At 44.4% G+C, this 23,080-nt stretch overlaps 1 protein-coding gene across 7 annotated transcripts in view; it reads right to left on the bottom strand.

Annotated features, from left to right (window-relative positions):
* RNF8 (ring finger protein 8) overlaps positions 1-23,080 on the bottom strand; it is a 292,936-nt gene that overhangs the window by 212,104 nt on the left and 57,752 nt on the right. For all 7 annotated transcript variants that reach the window (XM_069236312.1, XM_069236310.1, XM_069236309.1 and 4 more), the window contains one exon: positions 3,758-3,865. In XM_069236312.1, coding sequence (XP_069092413.1) covers positions 3,758-3,865 — 108 coding nt within the window. The remainder of the gene's footprint in view (positions 1-3,757; positions 3,866-23,080) is intronic.

Below are 23,080 nucleotides of genomic sequence, written 5' to 3'. Positions count from 1 at the left end.
AGGACACGTTCAACAGCTGAGTGACTATGAGGATGCACTTTGGAGTTCGCATATTTTATGTACGTTTCAAGTACACCACCATAAAAATAAGGGAAACTTAAGGAAGCAGATGGAGCCCATGTATGATACACTGTGCCCAGCATCAAATCTTTGTGTGTACTACCTGCCAATATTTATAACAAGCACTGACAAAGCCAATAGGTCTCGTCTTTACGGTTGTGCTTTAGCCATGCTGTACACACCAGTGAGGCTGCTGTTCAGCATCGCTAAAAGTTAGTGGGGTAGACAGCGATAGAATGGAATAGGGTAAATTGAGAGTAGAGTGGGGTAGATTGAAGAGTGGGGGTACAGTGGGGTAGAATGGAGTAGGGTGGATTGGAGTGCGGGAACTTGGTGGATTATCTAATAGATTGGAGTGGGGTAGACTAAGGTGGAGTGGGGTAGATTGGACTGGGAAATTTTGCGGTAGATTGTAGTGGAGTGAGGTGGGGTAGACTGGAATGGGGTAGAACAGAGTCCAGTGGGGTAGGTTAGAATGAGTGGGGTAAATTAGAGTGGAGTAGATTAGAGTGGGGTGGGGTAGATTAGAGTGGGGTGGGGTAGATTGAAATGGAGTGGGGTAGACTGGAATGGGGTAAATTGGAGTGGGGTAAACTGGAGTTAGAGATAGGAGTTGAGTGGAGTAAGGTGGATTGGAGTGGGGTAGGCTGGAGTGGAGTTGGAAAGAGTGGTGCGGGCAGACTGGGATGGGTGGGGTACACTTGAGTGGCACTGGTTGGAGTGGGGTAAATTGGGTTGGCTGGAGTGAATTAGATAGTATACGTTGGTGTGGGGCGGAATGGATGGGGTAGATTAGAGTAGGGTAGTTTGGTGTGGGGTAAGGTTCACTAGAGTGGGGAGGATTTGTGTAAAGTGGGTTAGATTGAACTGAAGTGGGGTAGATTTTAGTGGTAGTGTGGAGTGGGTTAGATTAGGCAGAGAAGAATGGAGTGTAGTAGACTGGGGTAGAGTGGAGTGTGGTAGATTAGTGGATTTGAGTGGGTAGATTAGAGTGGGGTTAGATGGGGCAAGGTGGGATGGGATGGAGTGGCACTCGATAGATTAGATTTGAGTTGAGAGTGGAGTGAGATTGGGGAATAGTGTAGTGTAGTAGATTAGGGTGGAGTGGGGTATACTGGGTAGATTGAAATAGAGTAGAGTAGACTGGAAGGTAGTGGGTTGAATTTGAATGGGTGGGGTAGAGTAGATTGGAGGGCGGTAGACTGTGGTCGGGTAGACTGAGTAGGGTAGAGTGGAGTGGGGTAGATTGGAGTGAGGTGGACTGTGGTATACTGGAGTGGAGTGGGTTAGATATGGGTAGAGTGGAGTTAGTTTAGATTTGGGTGGAGTGTGGTAGAATGGAGTGGGATAGACTAGGGGAGTCAGATGGAGTGGTGTGGAGTAGAGAGGTGGAGGGGAGCGGGGTCGAGGGGAGGTTGGAGTGTGGAAGATCAGAGTAGAGTGGAGTGAGATATTGGGGTAGATTAGAGCGGACTGGGTAGACTAGAGTGGACTGGGGTAGATTAGAGTGGGATAAACTAGTGAGATAGATATGAGTTGAGTGGAGTAAGGTGGAGTGGAGTAGAGTTGAGTTGGAAAGAGTGGTGCTGGGCAGATTTGGATGGGGAGGGGTAGACTGGAGTGGAGCCAATTTGAGTGGGGTAGACTGGGTTAGGGTTGGCTAGACTGGAGTGGAGTAGATAGGGTAGGCTGGTGTGGGCCGACTGGAGTAGGGTAGATCGTGTGGAGTAGCGGAAGGTACACTAGAGTGGGGTGGATTTGTGTAAAATGGGTTAGATTGGCCTGAAGTGGGGTAGATTTGAGTGGGTGTGGAGTGGGGTAGATTAGATAAAGCAGAATGGAGTGCAGTAGAATGGGGTAGACTGAAGTGGGTAGTTTGGAGTGGGGTAGATTGGGGCAAGGTGGAATGGGGTAGAGTGGAGTTGGGGGGGTGTAGCTGGACAGACTGGATTTGAGTCGAGATTGGAGTGGAGTGAGAGATTGGGGAAGAGTGGGGTGAAGTGGGGTAGATTGGGTGGATTAGAGTAGGGTAGACTTGAATAGAGTAGGGTAGATTGAAATGTAGTGAATTAGATTGGGATGGGATAGAGTAGACTGGAGGGAGTAGATTGTGGTGGGGTAGACTAAGTAGGGTAGAAAGGAGTGGGACTGGAGTGAGGTGAGTTCGGGAGTCAGACAGGGTAGAGTGGAGTGAAATGGGTAGAGTGGAGTGAAATGGGTAGAGTGGAGTGAAATGGGTGGAGCAGAGTGGGGTGGAGTAAAATGGGTGGGGTGGAGTTTGAAAAATCGGAGTGGAGTAGATCAGAGTGGAGTGAAATATGTTGGGTTAGATTGCAGAAGAGTGGAGTGCAATGGATTGAGACATAGGAGTGGACTGGGGTAGACTGAGTAGGGTAGACTGGAGTGGGATGGACTGAGGTGGAATGTGGCAGATTGGAGTGAAGTGGAATGGGTTAGATTTGGTATAATGGAGTGGGATAGGCTAGGGGAGTCAGGTAGATTGGTGTGGAATGGGGTAGAATAAAGTGGGGTAGTGTGGGGTGGGGGTAGACTGGTGTGGGGCGGGGGTAGAGTGGTGTGGGGAAGAATGGTGTGGGCGGGGAAGAATGGGGTGGGGGATCAAGTGGGGGTGGGGGAACGAGTGGGGGATCGAGTGGGGGTGGGGGTCGAGTGGGGTGAGTAGAGTGGTGTGGAGTGGGGTAGACTGCAGTAGGGTAGATTGGAGTGGGGTGGGGTGGAGTGGCTTGGATTGAATCAGGATGGAGTGTGGTATACTGAATTTGGGGTGGAGTGGCGTAGATCGGAGTGGCGTAGATCAGAGTGGGGTAGATCAGAGTGGAGTGATATTTATTGAGGTAGGTTTGAGCGGAGTGAGGTAGACCGGGGAAAAGCGGAGTGCAGTGGATTGAGGTAGATTATTGTGGAATGGGGTAGATTAGGGTGGGGTGGGGTAGAATGGAGAGAGAGGAGTGGTCTAGATTAAGGTGGGTGATGGTGGGGTAGAATTACAATGAAAATGTGCCTCATCTGTACTAATTCTGATATATTCTGAAACATCAGCACAGTTCATCTATTGTTTAGTGCACTGAAAGAAAAAAAAAAGAAGAACATCCCTTCTCACCTTACATGGGTACTCTGCGGGGATAGTCACATACATTCTCTCACTTTCAAGTCAGAGAGAGAAAAATAAACACCAAGCTCCCTGGAAGAAAGAGCCTAACATTTTACCTCTGTCTATGAATGCCTAGCAAATGTGACAAGATAAGAATAAGATTTAAAGGCCGGTTACCAGAAAGCAAGTTCACGGAAGAATGCAGTAAACATGGTTTAGGCAACATGAGGGACGAACTGAACCTGGAGAGCCTCCAGTAAATAAAACCAGCAAATAGAAAGCAGGACAGTTAGAGTTAAAAACCAAATACCCAGTATTAATCAACATGCAGAATGCTTTCCTAGGTCCCCAAGATGTTTTTAGCAAACCAGACAGCTGTGCTGTCTGTTAGGCTGCAATCTAAAAATGAGACTGCAATCACGGTTAGCAGCTTTCACTACATTTAAATAAGTACTGCTGAAGGCTACATTCCAATAAGAAGATAAACCGAGGTCCCTGGCCAGAGATATGCCTAACTGTTTCTTGCACACGGTTATCTTGATCTGAAGGCCAAGAAAACATGCTGGGTCATTTGTTAAATATTACCTCAATGAAATGTTCTGAACATATGATGCACTGCAGCTCGTTGTCCAGCACGATATTCATCTGATTTAGGGCTTCTTCTTTCTGGGCTTGCACCTTCTCCTTCTCCTCCTGCAGCATAGTAAGAAGAGTTACAGGATTAGACTTATCTCCATCCCTCACAAAGTCATCTGTGCAAAGACAATTTATATTCCATTTTTTTCCCCCAACATCACTAGTGCTAGTGACACTTTTTGGAGCGACAATTGCAAAAAGAACAGCTTATGGACGGAATGTAGAATAAATCAAACAATCACCCCCAGCCACCGATCTGGGTTTAATCCATCAGTTTTTTTTGCAAACCATGCCCTTTAAGTTTGGACCCAGCCATTTGCAAATCAGTCTTGACCCTGTTCCCCATGGGAACAGTCCAGCCTGAACTGCCAGACCAGGTCCTTCCTGGACCAGAAACAAGCATCCTGGGACCGGTTTTGGGGTATCACCCCTCTTCAGCCAGGCTAGCTTGAATCCGTGTGCCGGGTATGCCCAGACGTGGGTCCTGGGCTCACTGTGCCACTGGATTCAAGCTAGCCTGGCTGATGAAGGGTGATACCCTGAAACTGGTCCCAGGATGCTGGTTTCCGGTCTAGGGAGGACCTGGCCTGGCAGTTCGGGCTGGACTGTTCCCATGGGGAACAAGGTCAAGACTGATTTACATATGGCTATGTCCAACCTGGGGGGGCATGGTGAGCAAAATAATTGATGGTTTAAACCTAGATCTGTGACTGGGGGTGAATGTTTATTGGTTCTGCATTCCGTCCACCATTTGTGTTTGTTTGCTTTTTAGAGCAGCTGAGCAAAATATTTAGCGTGAGGACTCGGATATTTAGTATGTGTAAGAACATGCAGAAGACTAATATTGCGAGTCCTGAGCATGGTGTGGGTAGAGGGAAACACATTTAAGTCTCTGATCGTGAAATCATGAGCATTTGGTGTTTTTTCTTTGACTCAGATGTCACCTGTAACATCATTTCACAGCTGCAGCAGCTGTGTACTGGACTGCTGTGGAGTCTCCTTGGATATAGTGGCTTTTTCAGGAAAGTTCTAAAAGTTTTAAATACTGTTCCTGGACATGTTTAACAAGACTTCTCTAACATGTTGACTAGTGCTTTAAAGATCCCCAACAAAGAAGGGTATATTTATAATGTGGTTCAAGTCGCCCATCTTTTACTGTGCATAGACATAAAAACTATACAGATTATCTCCAACGTTTTAGGAGTAAGTAGGTAAAATGTATATCTAGAACTATTTAAGATGCAAGACATGTTACAAACAAGGTTTGTTTTTACAAAATGACTCAAATACACATGCTCTGTAAACAATTTGAAGTAATAGCTATATGAGCAGTTGGATAGGACATACAATCTGTCTAAAAATATCACCAATTGCCCACCTATATTCCATGTTGTCAATGGGGAGAGGGCATCCACTGCCAGCAAGTCAGCACCAGTTCTCCCATTGAATGAATGTAGATACAGTTCCTAATCTCTTTCAATTACTCCACAAGCAGAAACCTGTTTACCGGCAGTGTGGGTGAGGCTAGTGTTCGCATTTCAGGACATGTGTTCAGTGTCTTTGCTCGCCTTCAGCAACAAGTGGCAGGGGGTGCTTGACATGCCACTTGCAGAGTACCAGGTAAAGTACCACTTCAAAGCAGGAGATGCCCCCGCCTTGACTACTAGGCTCCTCTGGGAGGCAACTGTTTGATGAGTCATGGGCTGCACCTGCATGCTTTGGGGTGATACTTTACATGGTATACTATAAGCGTCATTTCATATACCACAAATTACTTGCTTTTTTCTGTTGTACATAGGAAAGAATTCTGAAGCACGTGGACTTTGACAAGCAGCAAGTCAGCACAGCCCCTTCCACTGCAACATGGTAGTGTGCGCTCTCCCTCTTGGATATATATTTTATGTCTGTATCAACACAGGAATGTTTTCTGAAAGTGGATGAAGAACTTTGTGTGGGTGTCTTCCATGTATCCTACAATAACACATTTCCAAGACACCCTACTGCTGCATCCTTGGCCATGTTAAGAGTGCTCTGTGCTGAATAATAACCGTTTACCTACTTGCTAATAACAGATTAGTATACAATGCACTACTTCTAAAACACACTGTGGTTCTTCTGATATGTAGTGTACATGCTCCTTTCTCAGCACTGCAGGCTGTTTATAGACAACAGGACTTTCAGTTGTCTGACATGTAAGATGTAAAACCGTAGTTATAAAACACAAGTGGGAACACAAAACACCTATTCCAGTGAAACTGTAGAAATATTTATTTTGTGGTTAACAAGTGCAGTGAGTGATGTGCCCGTTACTGTGAACGCCTTCTTTAGGACACTTAAGTTTACATATACTCATAGGGTCAGGTGGTGGACTCATAAAATGGACTAACGCTGTATTGAAAGTTCTTTATGATTGTCTAGTAGATTCTCTACTACTCTAGCACACTCTGAAAAACCTTTGATCGCTCTTAGTAAACAGTGGCCCACCCACTTGTGTGTGGCTAGACCTGTGCTACATACTATTACCAATGCATATGTGTAACTCGATCTGTTAAAGACAGATGAAAGTAAATTACAATTAGAAACGCTGGTGAGGGGAGGCAGATTATACAGATCCCTAGTGACCCATACACCTGATCTCGTTTTCAGAGGGCTAAATGGGAGGCAGACCTGGGCGCCATTGATAATGACGAGTGGATGGACACTAAGAAAGCACCAGGGCTGTGGGCAATTTCGAAGCAATTTCACCTTATCCAATTTAAATATTTCAATACGTGTTAATACCCTCCCACTCGGCTCTTTTGCATTGGATGCACCAGAAGCCCAGATTGTCCATGATGTCCTTCTTGTCGGGCACTTTTGTCATTCTCTCAGAGAATGCCCTGTTTTCCGAAGTTACTGGCACGCTGTCGACAGGGCCCTGAGTGGAGCACTGGGGCCTATAATGCTTGGTATTATGGACAATGTGGGGGGTCCTCGTAGCACTAGAGGCCATGGGCTACATGATGGGAAACAGACAGTGCACCACTGGCGGGATCCCTGTGCTCCCTCCATCACTTGAATGGGCTAGTGGAGTGAATCACTGCTCCACACTTGAAGAACTGGGATATACGGTCTGTGGAATGCATAAGAAATGTATCAAAATATGGGTCTTCCTGGACTCAGGCCAGTGCAGCCTTGGGATAAGCCAAGACCACTAGATGGTACTGCTGCACGTGGACAGTGGTACTGTACTGTATTAATATCTCTATGATGTTGATTGTAAGGTATCTTGGGAGGAATCCCATTGACTACAGGCACCGATTTCATGTATGTTCTACTTTGCACACACAAAAAAAGTGTTTATATTATAATTGTAAAAAAAGGCAGATGAAAGGAAAACATGTATTTTATGCTGCATCTCTTTCCTTTATGTGAATAAGGGAAAGCACGTATATAGTGCCCAAATGCTGCCCAATCAAAAATGATGATCAGGTCAGGTCAGAAGATTGGAGGAGAGCTGAATGTGTTGTGAAAAGCATTCCACGGTATTGGAACATGAGCAAAAAGAGACTGGCCTACACCTGTCACCAGATTCTGTGTCAGGACATATAATCTAAGGCTATGATATGTTTCTATTCTATTGATTTGAGCATCCCAGCACCAAGTAAGATCGACCAGAATAGCCAAGAAAGAAACAAAGACATTAGTAAGCAGAGGAAAACCTTCAAAGCTTTCCAGAAGACTATACGGTTGTCAATCCGCAGCATATATACATGCTGAAAATGCCAGGCTTCTGTGGTCAAAGGAGAAGGAACATCTGCCTACACAAGTGTAGATCTTTAAATGAGACAGAACACGAAGTGAGAAAGCTTCTGGGTCCAGAATAATGAAAAGCTTCTTGAACTAAGCAAAAGGATTTGATTTTAATTAGGCTTGGGTGGAGTTCAGCTATGTGCAACTCCGTGAAGTGCTGAAAAAAACTCCACTGTGCTGTGCGGAGTTCCGCAAGCAGCGGAGTTTAGGTAAGTTGCGCAGATTTTCAGCACCATGAGTTTCTCCCACACTGTAAAATCAGCGCATACAGCATCACACAGAGCGCCTGAGGACGCTAAGCTCTTTATCCCACTCAAGTAGATATTCTACTTGCGCGGCAGCTTCTTCAACGTGAGCGGCAGCTTTCTCATCACGATTGGTCGCGGCCTACCGCTTGTGTTCAGAAATCCTGCTCGCGCTCACCAACTTAATGCTGGCAAGCAAGAGAAAAGAAAAAAAAAAAACTCTGCTCCGTGTCACTTCGCGGAGTTTTTCAGAACTCTGCGCAGAGTAGGGAAAACTTTGCCGGCAGGGCGGAGTTCTTTGCCCACCCCTATTAATGTGGCAAGTAATGTATAGCCTATATGGGGACAAGGAAAACCGAAGGAAAAAGCCCCGACGGGAATCTGAAGGAGCAAGGCACACTGCCGATTTTTAGATTCTGGAGAGCTAGTTGAGGGATGAAGAAGGCTGTGCTAGATAAGGAAAATGTCACTTACCCAGTGTACATCTGTTCGTGGCATGAGTCGCTGCAGATTCACATGCTGTGCACAGTCCGCCGTCTGGTGTTGGGCTCGGAGTGTTACAAGTTGTTTTTCTTCGAAGAAGTCTTTTCGAGTCACGAGACCGAGGGACTCCTCCCCTTTCGATTCCATTGTGCATGGGCGTCGACTCCATCTTAGATTGTTTTTTTTCCGCCATCGGGTTAGGACGTGTTCCTTTTCGCTCCGTGTTTCGGGTCGGAAAGTTAGTTAGAATCTCGGAAAAAAACTTCGGTATTGTTGCGTTCGGTATCGGGTTAGTTAGAACAAATCGACACCGAATTTTGAAGAGCTCCGGTGGCCCTTCGGGGTAATTTCGATCCCCCGTCGGGGCCTGGTCGGCCCGACCGCGTGCGACTTCAAGACTGATGGAACGGACCCCGTTCCGCTTCTGTCCAAAATGCCATAACAAATATCCGTATACGGATCAGCATTTGGTCTGTAACTTGTGCTTGTCCCCCGAGCACAAGGAGGATACGTGTGAGGCCTGTCGAGCGTTTCGGTCCAGGAAGACGCTGAGGGACCGAAGAGCCAGGAGACTACAAATGGCGTCCACGCCCACAGGTCCACATCGGTTCGAGGAGGAAGAAGAAGAAACTTTCTCCATCCACGAGTCGGATTCCGAAGAACTCGACGCCGAAGAAACGTCAACCGTGAGTAAGACGTTGAAAAAACATCATGCACATTTGTGTTACTATGTAGCACTTAAACCAAGCAGTACCTGAGCTTCTTAATAACTGGTGTCACCATCACCCGAAACATGGTATTAATTTTATCAACGTTACTATGGTAAACATTTTGTTGGCCCCATTGGAATTTAAACCAGTGAACTACAAGTCTTCATCCAATACTCTTTTTGTTTTTATTTTGTTTTTTTAATTTATATATATATATATATGTTCGATGGCATGTGTAGCTGCAGATACACATGCTGTGCACAGTCCGCCGTCTGGTGTTGGGCTCGGAGTGTTACAAGTTGTTTTTCTTCGAAGAAGTCTTTTCGAGTCACGAGACCGAGGGACTCCTCCCCTTTCGGTTCCATTGCGCATGGGCGTCGACTCCATCTTAGATTGTTTTCCCCGCAGAGGGTGAGGTAGGAGTTGTGTATGTTAGTAATAGTGCCCATGCAATGGAATGAATTCGATGTACATAATAAAGGTTAAAGTAATATATTTACAAATGTACAAATGTTCAGGATCTATTTCTAAACGGCTATAGGCTCCCGGGTAGGCGGGTGGGCGCATGTGAATCTGCAGCGTCTCATGCCACGAACAGATGTACACTGGGTAAGTGACATTTTCCGTTCGGTGGCATGTGTAGCTGCAGATACACATGCTGTGCATAGACTAGTAAGCAGTTATCTCCCCAAAAGCGGTGGTTCAGCCTGTAGGAGTTGAAGTAGTTTGAAATAATGTTCTTAGTACAGCCTGACCTACTGTGGCTTGCTGTGCAGTTAACACATCTACACAGTAGTGCTTGGTAAATGTATGAGGCGTAGACCATGTTGCTGCCTTACATATTTCGTTCATTGGAATATTTCCTAGAAAGGCCATGGTAGCTCCTTTCTTTCTGGTTGAGTGTGCCTTTGGTGTAATAGGCAGCTCTCTCTTTGCTTTAAGATAGCAGGTTTGAATACACTTAACTATCCATCTAGCAATGCCTTGTTTTGAAATTGGATTTCCTGTATGAGGTTTTTGAAAGGCAATAAATAGTTGTTTTGTTTTTCTAATTAGTTTTGTTCTGTCAATGTAGTACATTAGTGCTCTTTTGATGTCTAATGTATGTAGTGCTCTTTCAGCTACAGAGTCTGGTTGTGGGAAGAACACTGGTAATTCTACTGTTTGATTTAAGTGGAATGGTGAGATAACCTTTGGTAAAAATTTGGGATTTGTTCTTAGAACTACCTTATTTTTATGTATTTGAATAAATGGTTCTTGTATGGTAAATGCTTGAATCTCGCTCACTCTTCTTAGAGATGTGATGGCAATCAAAAATGCAACTTTCCACGTTAAGTATTGCATTTCACAAGAATGCATGGGCTCGAAAGGTGGACCCATGAGTCTTGTTAAGACAATGTTGAGGTTCCATGAAGTTGGTGTTCTTGGTGGTATGATTCTCTTTAAGCCTTCCATAAACGCTTTAATGACTGGTATTCTGAATAGTGAAGTTGAATGAGTAATTTGCAGGTATGCTGATATTGCGGTGAGATGTATCTTTATGGAAGAGAAAGCTAGATTTGATTTTTGCAAATGTAGTAAATATCCTACTATATCTTTTGGAGATGAGTGTAATGGCTGAATTTGATTATTCTGGCAGTAATACACAAATCTTTTCCATTTGTTTGCGTAGCAGTGTCTAGTGGTAGGTTTTCTAGCTTGTTTTATGACCTCCATACATTCTTGTGTGAGGTGCAAGTGTCCGAATTCTAGGATTTCAGGAGCCAATTGCTAGATTCAAAGATGCTGGATTTGGATGTCTGATCTGTTGTTTGTGTTGTGTTAACAGATCTGGTTTGTTGGGTAGTTTGACATGAGGTACTACTGACAGGTCTAGTAGTGTCGTGTACCAAGGTTGCCTTGCCCATGTTGGTGCTATTAGTATGAGTTTGAGTTTGTTTTGACTCAACTTGTTTACTACATATGGAAGGAGAGGGAGAGGGGGAAAAGCGTATGCAAATATCCCTGACCAGTTCATCCATAGAGCATTGCCTTGGGATTGATCTTGTGGGTACCTGGATGCGAAGTTTTGGCATTTTGAGTTTTCCTTTGTTGCAAATAGATCTATTTGAGGTGTCCCCCAAATTTGAAAGTAATTGTTTAGTATTTGGGGGTGAATTTCCCATTCGTGGGTTTGTTGGTGATCTCGAGAGAGATTGTCTGCCAACTGGTTCTGAATCCCTGGAATAAATTGTGCTATTAGGCGAATGTGGTTGTGAATCGCCCAATGCCATATTTTTTGTGTTAGGAGGCACAACTGTGTTGAGTGTGTCCCTCCTTGTTTGTTTAGGTAATACATTGTTGTCTGTTTTGACAAGAATGTATTTTTTGGTTATTATGGGTTGAAATGCTTTCAGCGCTAGAAATACTGCTAACATTTCCAAGTGATTTATGTGAAACTGTCTCTGATGTATGTCCCATTGTCCTTGGATGCTGTGTTGATTGAGGTGTGCTCCCCACCCTGTCATGGAAGCATCTGTTATGACGTATTGTGGCACTGGGTCTTGGAAAGGCCGCCCTTGGTTTAAATTTGTACTGTTCCACCATACAAGCGAGATGTATGTTTGGCGGTCTATCAACACCAGATCTAGAAGTTGACCCTGTGCTTGTGACCATTGTGATGCTAGGCACTGTTGTAAGGGCCGCATGTGTAACCTTGCGTGTGGGACAATGGCTATGCATGAAGACATCATGCCCAGTAGTTTCATTACCATTCTGACTTGTATCTTTTGTGTTGGATACATGACCAGAATTACTTTGTGAAATGTTTGAACCCGTTGTGGACTTGGGAGTGGCAATCCCTTTTTTTGTGTTGATTGTCGCTCCTAAGTATTGCTGCGTTTGACACGGTAAAAGGTGTGACTTCGCGTAGTTTATGGAGAACCCTAGTCTGTGGAGGGTTTGTATGACATATTTTGTTTGCTGTGAGCATTGTTTTAGCGTGTTGGTTTTGATTAACCAGTCGTCTAAATACGAGAACACATGTATTTGCTGCCTTCTGATATGCGCAGCTACTACTGCCAGGCATTTTGTAAAAACTCTTGGCGCAGATGTTATTCCGAATGGTAACACTTTGAATTGGTAATGTATTCCTTGAAATACAAACCTTAGGTATTTCCTGTGTGAAGGATGTATTGGTATATGGAAATACGCATCCTTTAGATCTAATGTTGTCATGTAGTCTTGCTGTTTGAGCAGTGGGATTACGTCTTGTAGCGTGACCATGTGAAAGTGGTCTGATTTTATGTAGGTATTTAGTGTTCTGAGATCTAGTATTGGTTTCAGAGTTTTGTCCTTTTTGGGTATTAGAAAGTACAGTGAGTAAACTCCTGTGTTTTTTTGTTGAATTGGTACTAATTCTATTGTGTCCTTTTGTAGCAGTGCTTGACCTTCTAGTCCTAGAAGATCTATATGTTGTTTTGACATATTGTGTGTTTTCGGTGGGACGTTTGGAGGGAATTGTTGAAATTCTATGCAATAACCATGCTGGATAATTGCTAGGACCCAAGTATCCGTTGTTATTTCCTCCCAAAGCTTGTAAAACTGGCTTAGTCTTCCCCCCACAGGTGTTATGTGATGGGGGTGTGTGACTTGTGAGTCACTGCTTATTCTGAGGTGTTTTGGGGCCTTGGAATTTCCCTTGATTTTGGGGGAATTGGCCCCCTCTAAATTGCCCGCGAAACCCTCCCCTCTGATATTGCCCCTGGTAGGTAGGTGGTCTTGTTTGAGAGGTTGTGGCTTCTGTGGGTTGACCTCGAAACCCTCCCCTAAAAGGTGTTTTCCGAAATGTGCCTCTGCTCTGCGGGGAGTAGAGTGCGCCCATGGCCTTGGCTGTATCGGTGTCCTTTTTGAGTTTTTCAATGGCAGTGTCTACCTCCGGCCTAAACAATTGCTGTTCATTAAACGGCATATTGAGCACAGCCTGTTGGATTTCGGGTTTGAACCCAGAAGTGCGCAGCCATGCTTGCTTCCTTATTGTGACTGCAGTGTTTATTGTCCTTGCAGCTGTGTCTGCTGCATCCATGGAAGACCGTATCTGATTGTTGGAGATACTTTGTCCCTCTTCCACTACTTGTTGCGCTCTTTTTTGGAACTCCTTGGGTAAGTGTTCGATGAAATGTTGCATTTCATCCCAATGAGCCCTGTCATATCTTGCCAAAAGTGCCTGAGAGTTGGCAATACGCCACTGATTTGCTGCTTGTGCTGCAACCCTTTTACCCGCAGCATCAAACTTGCGGCTCTCTTTGTCCGGAGGTGGTGCGTCGCCTGAGGTATGAGAGTTGGCTCTCTTACGAGCTGCCCCCACAACTACTGAGTCCGGTGTCAGTTGTGTTGTAATATATATAGGATCTGTGGGTGGTGGCTTGTATTTTTTCTCCACCCTTGGAGTTATGGCCCTGCCTTTAACTGGATCCTGAAATATTTGTTTTGAATGTCTTAGCATTCCTGGGAGCATGGGAAGACTTTGGTACTGGCTATGGGTGGAGGATAGGGTGTTAAAGAGAAAGTCATCCTCAATTGGTTCCGAATGTAATGATACATTGTGAAACTCGGCTGCTCTTGCGACCACCTGTGTATAAGATGTACTGTCCTCAGGTGGCGAAGGTTTTGTGGGATAAGAGTCTGGGCTGTTGTCAGACACTGGAGCATCGTAGAGATCCCATGCATCGGGGTCATCCTGACTCATTGAGGTATGAGCTGGTGAGTGCATTAGTGGTGGAGTGGTTGCTGGTGATGCATGTGTTGATGGTGGTGGGGTTGTTCTCTTTGCCACCTTTGCCTGTGGTTGCTTGTCCCCTTGTTGAAAGGCAAGTTTCCTTTTGATCTTGATTGGGGGAAGAGTGGTTATCTTCCCTGTGTCTTCATGGATATGAAGCCTTCTCTGTGTGTGGTCAGGTTCCACAGTTTGAAGGTCCTCTCCAAATCTATGTAATTGGGTGGTTAGCCCTTGTTCCTCTGTATAGGAACTACTTTTCGGCTCCGAGGCTGGGTGTTTCGGGACCGAAACCTTTTCTGAAGTTCTTTTCGGCTCCAAAGAAATTTTCTTTTGCTTCGGTTCGATGTTTTGGTGCCGAATTTTTTCGGTTCCGACTTTGTGTCGAGGTTTCTCGGAGCCGCTGTCTCGGCTCCGAGGTTGCTGTGTGGCGGTATCACGACCGGAGTCGGATGACTTCGACACCAGCATGCCCATTCTCGGTGCCTTGGCTCGGTCACCTTGTTTTTGGGTTAAGCCATGGCCTGTTGGCGGTGGCGTCCCCTGGGCTTTTGTGGACTTTTCGTGAGTCCTAATTTTCAACGTCTTACTCACGGTTGACGTTTCTTCGGCGTCGAGTTCTTCGGAATCCGACTCGTGGATGGAGAAAGTTTCTTCTTCTTCCTCCTCGAACCGATGTGGACCTGTGGGCGTGGACGCCATTTGTAGTCTCCTGGCTCTTCAGTCCCTCAGCGTCTTCCTGGACCGAAACGCTCGACAGGCCTCACACGTATCCTCCTTGTGCTCGGGGGACAAGCACAAGTTACAGACCAAATGCTGATCCGTATACGGATATTTGTTATGGCATTTTGGACAGAAGCGGAACGGGGTCCGTTTCATCAGTCTTGAAGTCGCACGCGGTCGGGCCGACCAGGCCCCGACGGGGGATCGAAATTACCCCGAAGGGCCACCGGAGCTCTTCCAAATGCAGTGTCGATTTGTTCTAACTAACCCGATACCGAACGGAACAATACCAACAATTTTTTCCGAGATTCTAACTAACTTTCCGACCCGAAACACGGAGCGAAAAGGAACACGTCCGAACCCGATGGCGGAAAAAAACCAATCTAAGATGGAGTTGACGCCCATGCGCAATGGAACCGAAAGGGGAGGAGTCCCTGAGTCTCGTGACTCGAAAAGACTTCTTCGAAGAAAAACAACTTGTAACACTCCGAGCCCAACACCAGACGGTGGACTGTGCACAGCATGTGTATCTGCAGCTACACATGCCATCGAACAGGAGATTATAGTAATCCAAACAGAAAAGAATTAACGAGTGGGCTATGTCTGATGAGCCGTGATAGGGCGAAAGTTATTTTGATAAGCCGAATCAAGCAACGTAAACGAGAGAGGGTTTTTTTGTTTTAATTTGAGAGTTAATGAAGAGGGAGTGACTGACTTGAAACCAAAGGTTCCTGATTTTGGTGATGAGGTTTGTTACAAGGGTGAGTTTGGAAAGCCACCTACCATCAGCTCCAATGGGAGGAGCTTCCATTTTATCAGTCTGGATTTTTAACAAATTAAAACCTATCCAAGAGAACACTGCAGTCAGAAAGGATGTGAAGGTGTTGCAGGTTTTAGAAGATATATTTAGCCATAGGAGCATCCAAGTATCATTAGTGTGTGTTAGAGTAATGCCAAAGTATCGAATTAGGTCAGTTAGAGGATAAATACTGAAAAAGTTAGGGAATAATGTGTGCAACTACATCAGAGACGTTCTTTAAGGCAGACAAACAACCATTGACAAAGGCAATAGGTTTCCCCTACAAAAGAGCTATTGGCTTTGCCAATGTCTTTTAGCAATATTGCAGAGCACACTGGACTGGAGTAAAACGGAGTACTATGGGACAGAGTGGCATAAAGTCTCATGGCAGAGTGGTATGGCGAACAGTAGCATAGTGGGGTATGGTGAACAGCAGCATAGAGTGGTGTAGCGCAGAGTGATCTACAATGCACTGGACTGGCTCAGAGTGGCGTTGCTTAGAGTAGCCTAAAGTGCAGTGGTCAAGAACAGAGTGCTGTGGCATAGAATGTAGTAGAGCAGAGTGCAGTGGCATAGGGTAGAGTGGCACAGAGTGGAGTGGGATAGAGTGCAGTGGTGGAGAGTGGAGTGGCATAGAGCAGTGTAGCATTGTGTGAAGTGGAATAGGGTAGAGTGTTGTAGAGAGGCACAGTGTAGAGTGGAGTGGGGTAGAGCAGCACAGTGTGGAGTGGCATACAGTGGAGTGGCTTACGTAGAGTAAAGTGGACCGGCGGACAGAAGTGTAGAGTACAGTGGAGTGGAGTGGCAAGAGGCCTAGAGGAGAATGGCTGAGAATTAACTGACATGAAGTGTTGTGGAGTGCTGCAGAGTGGAGTAGTGAGGATTGCTGTAGAGTAGAGTGGCATACAGTAGGGCGGTGCAGAGTGCAGTGGCGTGGAGTGGTGCTGAAAGGCAGAGGGTAGTGGCATAGAACAGAGTGGCATAGAATGCAATGGAGCAGTGGCTTAGTGTAGTGACACAGAGCGCAGCTGTGTGGAGTGCAGTGGCATAGAGTGGTGCGCTGAGTAAAGTGAGTGGGGTATTGCAGTGTCGATCAAAAGATACGCTGCAATGTTTCTTCAGTGAGAGGGAGGTGAAGCCTTCATGTGAACAACTGTCTTCTTCGTGAGTATCAAGGAGGTCAGTGGATACAGTCTTCTCTGGAGATTGCACAGCACAAGCGGGGTAGCCCCCATCTTGAGCAGAGCCTACCTACAAAAAGATCAACCACCAAACAATGAGTGTTGCGACTCGTAGTTGCCACTTGGTGGAATGTTCCTGTTTGCGCCACAAAGGAACACACTCCTCCAGTGTGAGAACGCTCCTTCTTGCTCTACTGAAATTAATCCCGACAGTTCAGGAGAAAGTAACATGTCTTCAAACCAGCTGTAAGTCTGCTGAGGAGAAAGCAGAAGCCTGGTTTTGTGCACCATAAAGGTAAGGGAGACTTTGGAGAGATTTTGTTGACAATATGAAAGCGTGAGCTTGTTGAAAAAAAAACACAAAAAAAAAACACCTTAGAACTTTGTGAGCCTGAAGCCCACCCAAAGGGTAGACACTTGTTACTTTGTTTATTACCTCAAAACTAATAACTCTAGGTCTGACAGGGAAGATCTGAGTCTCCAAAAGAAACCTGTGCAAGGTACAGACGCATCACAGCCTAAACCTTTCACAGGACCAAACAAGCAGCCAAGAGGATAAGGTGGCGCACTAATGTGTGTATCTGTGAGACTGTCTGAGTAATTACTCGCAGCTTTAATATTGTTCTAGAGGCATATAATGTGGCATTAATTGATATGGTGTATATGTTCTAAATGTACTTTGTCTCTACAAGGTTTTAGCTCCACACGGTTCACATATCAATAATAATTTTTCCAGCAAGTCTCCAGAGGATTTCAAACACATTTAAACTCTGTTTCGTCATCAAACCCTTGGAGACAGGTAGGACAGGTTTTCTATTATTGAAAAGCCTTTGTCTGTGTACTAACCTGAAGTGCAGTAGAAATAATCCTACCTCCTTGCCTGTAAGATATATTCCTTAGAGTTCCCTTCCTAATCCACTGCCCCTTCACATTGTTGTGGGTGGTACATCAAGGTAGGAGGGGTGACTGATTCCATTCTGCATCCACATAAGTATACCAGTGAAAGGAAAGGGAAAGTTAATTAAAAAAAAATATATATATATATGTAGTAAGAAGTGTGCTCAACTCAGGGGGAAAAAGGGGGTGGGGGTTGGGGTTGGCGTTGACTAAGAAACCTTTTAAATGAAACCAGGAGGAAATGAGCTACAGATCACACTTTGATCTTAACTGCCAGACAGCTGGGAGCCTGACAACTGAAGGCAATTTCTGTATGAGTTTATTTCCGGCCGTAGATGATTTGTACAGAAGTGATGCAGGGCCTGGCATTAACTGATGCTACCACCAATAGTACAGTTTTTCAGGAGAATAACATCTGTGTAGGTTTAAGTCTGTACAAGTTAACAAAAATGTTTTTAGAAGCAGCCTGCATTTGGGGTTTCAGGGGAACATCTGTGCCAAAGATAAAACCTGACTTTTGAAACTTTATATACTTGTTTATTTTTTGGGCCAAAGCTTTCTGGGACTTTTAAGTTGAGCACAGAGATCAGCACTTAATAGTATCAGTAATCAGCTTTTTACATGGTTTAACTAGAGACCGTTCCAAGCCATCAAACTCTGAATAGCGCTTTTAAGGTAGCTATTTGGAGTAGCTTAGATCAGTGTTTTTCCACGTATGGCGGTAGATGAATCTTACAGTTGTGACACAGTTAAAAGAGTAGTCTCAGATGAATGTTAAAAATAACAGGAAGGGACAAACCCCTGGTGTAACCACATAACTCCAAGATACAATGCTTCACCTTGTGTATGGCTGCTTTAAAAGGAACTTAACTATTTAATAATGGTATAAGGCTCAGCCCTCAACAAAGTAGCCAAGCACTTTAAAAGAATATCACATAGATGCTCTGTTTGAGCTCCTAACCCTCACAACAATCTGCAGCAAGCTGAACTACTGCAGATTGCTACCTAAGGAGTGGAAGCTGCTTAAAAGGAATAACTTGGTTATCGATGTGCAATAGTATCAGTGGCTCTGGGACACCAGCATTAAAAACAGTACATATACATGATACTGTCCCATGATCACAAACGAGGCCTCAGAGTCCACATACAAAAAATGATACACGTGTCTCTAGACACAGCCATAAGACAGTGTTCACAGTCATTACGAATAGCAGGTCCAATGACCACTGCAATCCAACATTTTAAGGCACTTTAGACATGCTGCAACTACTAAAGATCTGTGTGTAATCAAATGATTTTTGCCTAGAGGCCAATCACTATATATTGGCAGAGATCAGCTTTTAAAGTGTCAAGAATTAGCAACTGCATGAGCAGTAATTGCCTCCACTAGATATCGAAAAGGTGCTCAATACAATGGGGTCACCTTTCTCTTTGCCGTACTGGAGAAGCCGGGCCTAGGGTTCAAGAATGTGGGCTGGATATGGCTACTATGTGGGCATCCGGTGACCAGAGTAAAACACTGGGGCAGATAATTTCTGAATCATGGATAATACGGAGAGGACCTGGACAAAGGTGCCCACTTCCCCTTATATTATTTACAGTGGCTGTGGAGACCTTGGCTTGTAAGTGGCGAGAAAGGGACTAGGAATAGGGCATCAAGTTGAACTTAGGGGGTCATGTGATTTCACTTTACGCCGATAATGAGTTGTTTTATCTGTGGGATCCCCAGCTCAGCCTAAGAAAGGAGGTCACGCAAGTGCTGGTGGACTTCGTCTGTTTTAGGGGTTGCAGGCAAATTGGGGGAAGAAAATGAACTATCGAGGGTCCCTGGTATGATCAGTAGCCCATCCAGGGAGATATACTTGAGTACAAGGAAAAAGAAAATGAGCTACAACCAATGTTCAACACTATCAAGATAATATGCAAAACAAAAAACAATGAAATAAATTCAAAAATGATATTTATTAAATGTGTATGTACATAAGAACAAGTAGAAATATCTTAATTATATAAATATACAAATATTACACAGGGAAGTTAACATATACAAATCTGAATCAAACATACGTATTAAAAAACAGTTCAGTACAACAAATACAAATAATCTACAAATACATAAACATATAACAACACTTACTCACAAGGACAAAGTGCCACACAAGACAAGACAATGAGATAATAATGCCATAACAATTGACATACATACAACTCTAGATCTCACAAATACATTTAAATACAATTAACTATACACAAATCCTCTTTCGGCTACAGCCGCAATACAACTCACAATGATATCATCCTATTGTTTCAATCACAATTATCTCTCAATCTTGTCTAATAATAATTTGAAAAAGTTCTAACGCAATAAATTCATAAATCATCCGCACAAACAGAAGTAGGACCCAAGCCCACGTGCGTTTCGGCGGTCATCCTCTAATTTAAGAGGCAGCCTTCATCAGAGCTGTTCCTTTTCAGTGCTTAACAGTATAAAATACAGCAGATTTGATCAATTCTGTTATCCTTCCCAATGGTACACAACCTGAAACCCAGGTGCAGATGTAAATTAATTTCCAAAAAAGATGAAAAACATCAACTTTCTAGTTCCAATGCTGGTTCACAAATACTCCAATGAAAGCAGTAACTTTCTGCTTCACAAACTATGGTAATTTTTGCGGTAAGGAATATATCAGGGCATCTTTCCCATAACTTCAATTCATCGTAGCCCTTCCATCTTATGGTTGACGGAGGTCCTCTATTCGAAGATAGCGGCAGCCATACCATTGGGGGAAGTCTTGCTTGTTCCCACTTTCCTCCAGGTGAGCAAACTGATTCATGAAGGGACCGCCCTCGTTTAAAGTAGGAACTGGACAACTCCTGATATTTCGGAGTACAGGTGTATCACAATGAAGAATGGCTGGTGGCCAGTCATAGGGGGAAAGAGGTCCCCAGAGATAGGTCTGCCTTGCCCTTCTGGACTCATTTGTTCGTCCTCTGGCCCTTGGTGCAGGTTTCTATTATTAAAACGAAATAATCATATTATCACAACTGCTCTTCTTGTTTGTGGTGATGCCAGTGATGTTAAAGAAACCATTCTTTAGAGAGAGAATTGGATTGCTCATCGTCTGATTTGGGCAAACAAAAGGATTTGTTTGATATGGGTGCACCTAGTTTAAAAGTATATTATTGCAGGTCACAGTTGATATGGCCCATGCAATGGCTTGTGCAGTCCACCTGCGACAAGACTTTGGCATCGCTGAGGTCCTTGGATCACAAAAGAGTGTTAGGATTGCTGAAGGGCTCTCATAAAGACGCTCACAATCATATTAGGGAAGCTAAAGTAGCTCAGTTTTGATGGCAAAAATACACAAGTAGGACAGAAAGAGGTATGTTTTATGCACCCTACATACCCTTATGATGTCTACCTGAGTTTGTCACATTGACTGGAAGGTTTTCTCAGAGGCCATGACATGAGGCAGGCATACTGAAGGTAGGAGATCTGTACAGGGGAGTCACACTGGCAGGGGATGCGATGTTGAGCGAAGAGACTGGAATGGCCGCTGGCCAATTTATGGCGCACACTGCACTGATGAGGGTGGTGAGACATACATGGCTACATAAAGACACACCAAGTTGGAAAGGTCTGCATTACTAGATCAAATACTTACACTAGGGGACTGAAGACCGGTGGCGACTGCATTGTATCGGAACTTAGCACTGGTATTCTACACTCACCTCTCCCAGGTCAAGGTTAAGTGGGAGCAAGAGCTGGGCAGGGAGTTTTATAACAAGATTGGAATACTGCCCTCTGCTTCCCTAAGATAACCATCAGGAACCAAAGGTTTGTATTCATGCAGATGAACGACCTGCATCAGTCATACCTTTCACCACACCAGGTAGCCAGGATGTTTCCGGGAGTGCAAGACATTTGTCTTAGGTGTAGACAACCCCTAGGTGGATTTCTACCACATGGTCTAAACCTGGGGGTAGATCCGGACCTACTGGTTGACAGTGGTTAAAACAGTGGGTGATATAGTTGGAAAGACAGCAGTCACAGAACCCAGTATGTGCTGTTCAGCATAATGAAACAAACCACAGCAACAAAACATAAATGTCGCTTTATGAACTTGACATTTACTACAGAATAACGGAACATAGTGATGGGGTGGAAAGGCAGAGTGGCATCACATGCCCTGTGGTTCACTGATGTACATAAGTAGACGAATGCTGAACCGGCAGTGTTCTGTGAGGTTCTGGGCCGGGAGCAGGCCCGAGCTGATAGCGAACTAGGATGGTTTTCTGGCAGTGATTAAAGCCAAGAATGACAAACTGTCACCCTGAACACTCAGGCGGCGAGTAGCTCGAGCGGCGTGGAAGATTTGAGGTGAATCGGAGAGATGACCTGTCACTGTGAATTCTCAACACCAGGAGGTACTGCGCATAGTTAATGGTGCGCATGTACAAGTAGTGATCAGGAGATGGGAAAGGTTCATGTATATGGCTGGAAGAGATAGACTTAATAAGAAAAATTGACTGAGTGGGTGAGTTATGTTAACTCTACTTATAACTAAGTGCACAGAGAATGGATAACAGATACATGATTATTTAACGTTTTTGTTTAGGTTCATCACATGAAAAGCAATAAAGAACAATTTCCAAAAAAAAACACAAAATAAACTTGATGGTCCACTCATGCAGGTGTGCCTTACATGCTGTTGGTTCTTAGTTTAAAATCTCTGCATCACTATTTATATTTTCATTTATACTGCACTTCCCGGCATACTTGTGATGTTTCTAAGCACTGATGTTAGTACTATCTATTACATTAGTACTCTACTTCCTGCATTCGAGACGAAGCAAGGCTGGCATGGGCTTTTTGGATTGAAACTATGGTGAGCTGTCTCACAAATGTCAACAGCCCTCACATTTTGAATGGGCCCACACGTCATGTAATTTTCCAACTATTAGGTCTGTACAATTAATTAACACACTATTATAGAGCCAACTGTCTTACCGAAGAGACAGCTGCTGTTTTGCACACTGGGGTTTGCCCTAGCAAAGGGAGACATAAAGAGATTTTAGGGAAATCACTTGGCTCCTACCAAAGATATGGGGATGAGTCACTACATTGAGATAGAAAGCGTGATATGTGTAGCAAGGGGTTGCCTCAGTAAGTTTGAGAAAGTGTGGGGAAACTGGAGAGAATATTATGGCCATGCCTGGGAAACTGGAGTGTCCATGGGCTCCTCCCAGGTGGAAAGTGTTGGCCTCATTATTGAACCTGACCACAAAAACAACACAGCTGCCACTGTCCCATCTGCAACTAAGAGGGAGAAACACACTGACAATATCAGACATACTGTTTAGAAGCGTTTGGTACCTGTTGAATGTCTCAATCTGGGATGGAAATTGCTTTTGTCTGAAGTGTTATTTTGATGCACAATTGATGGTGGAATATTGGGTGCTATGTAAAAGAATAAACAAATTAAAACATGAAAATCAAAAAGCCACAGAGGCTTCAAGGAGAAAGCCAAGAATGTGTTCCTCTGATGTGTATAAAGCTTAAAAAATATTTGATGAAGCTGTGGATTTTCCATACTGCACCTCATCAATGTAACTTGTTACTACTTACAAAAATAAACGGTTCTTCGCGCCCTTTTGTGCAAATACACAGGGTACGCGCCAACTTGAT

Source organism: Pleurodeles waltl, chromosome 5, assembly GCF_031143425.1.
Source record: "Pleurodeles waltl isolate 20211129_DDA chromosome 5, aPleWal1.hap1.20221129, whole genome shotgun sequence".
In the NCBI taxonomy this organism is placed as follows: Eukaryota; Metazoa; Chordata; class Amphibia; order Caudata; family Salamandridae; genus Pleurodeles; species Pleurodeles waltl.
This window is presented reverse-complemented; position numbering and strand designations above follow the sequence as displayed.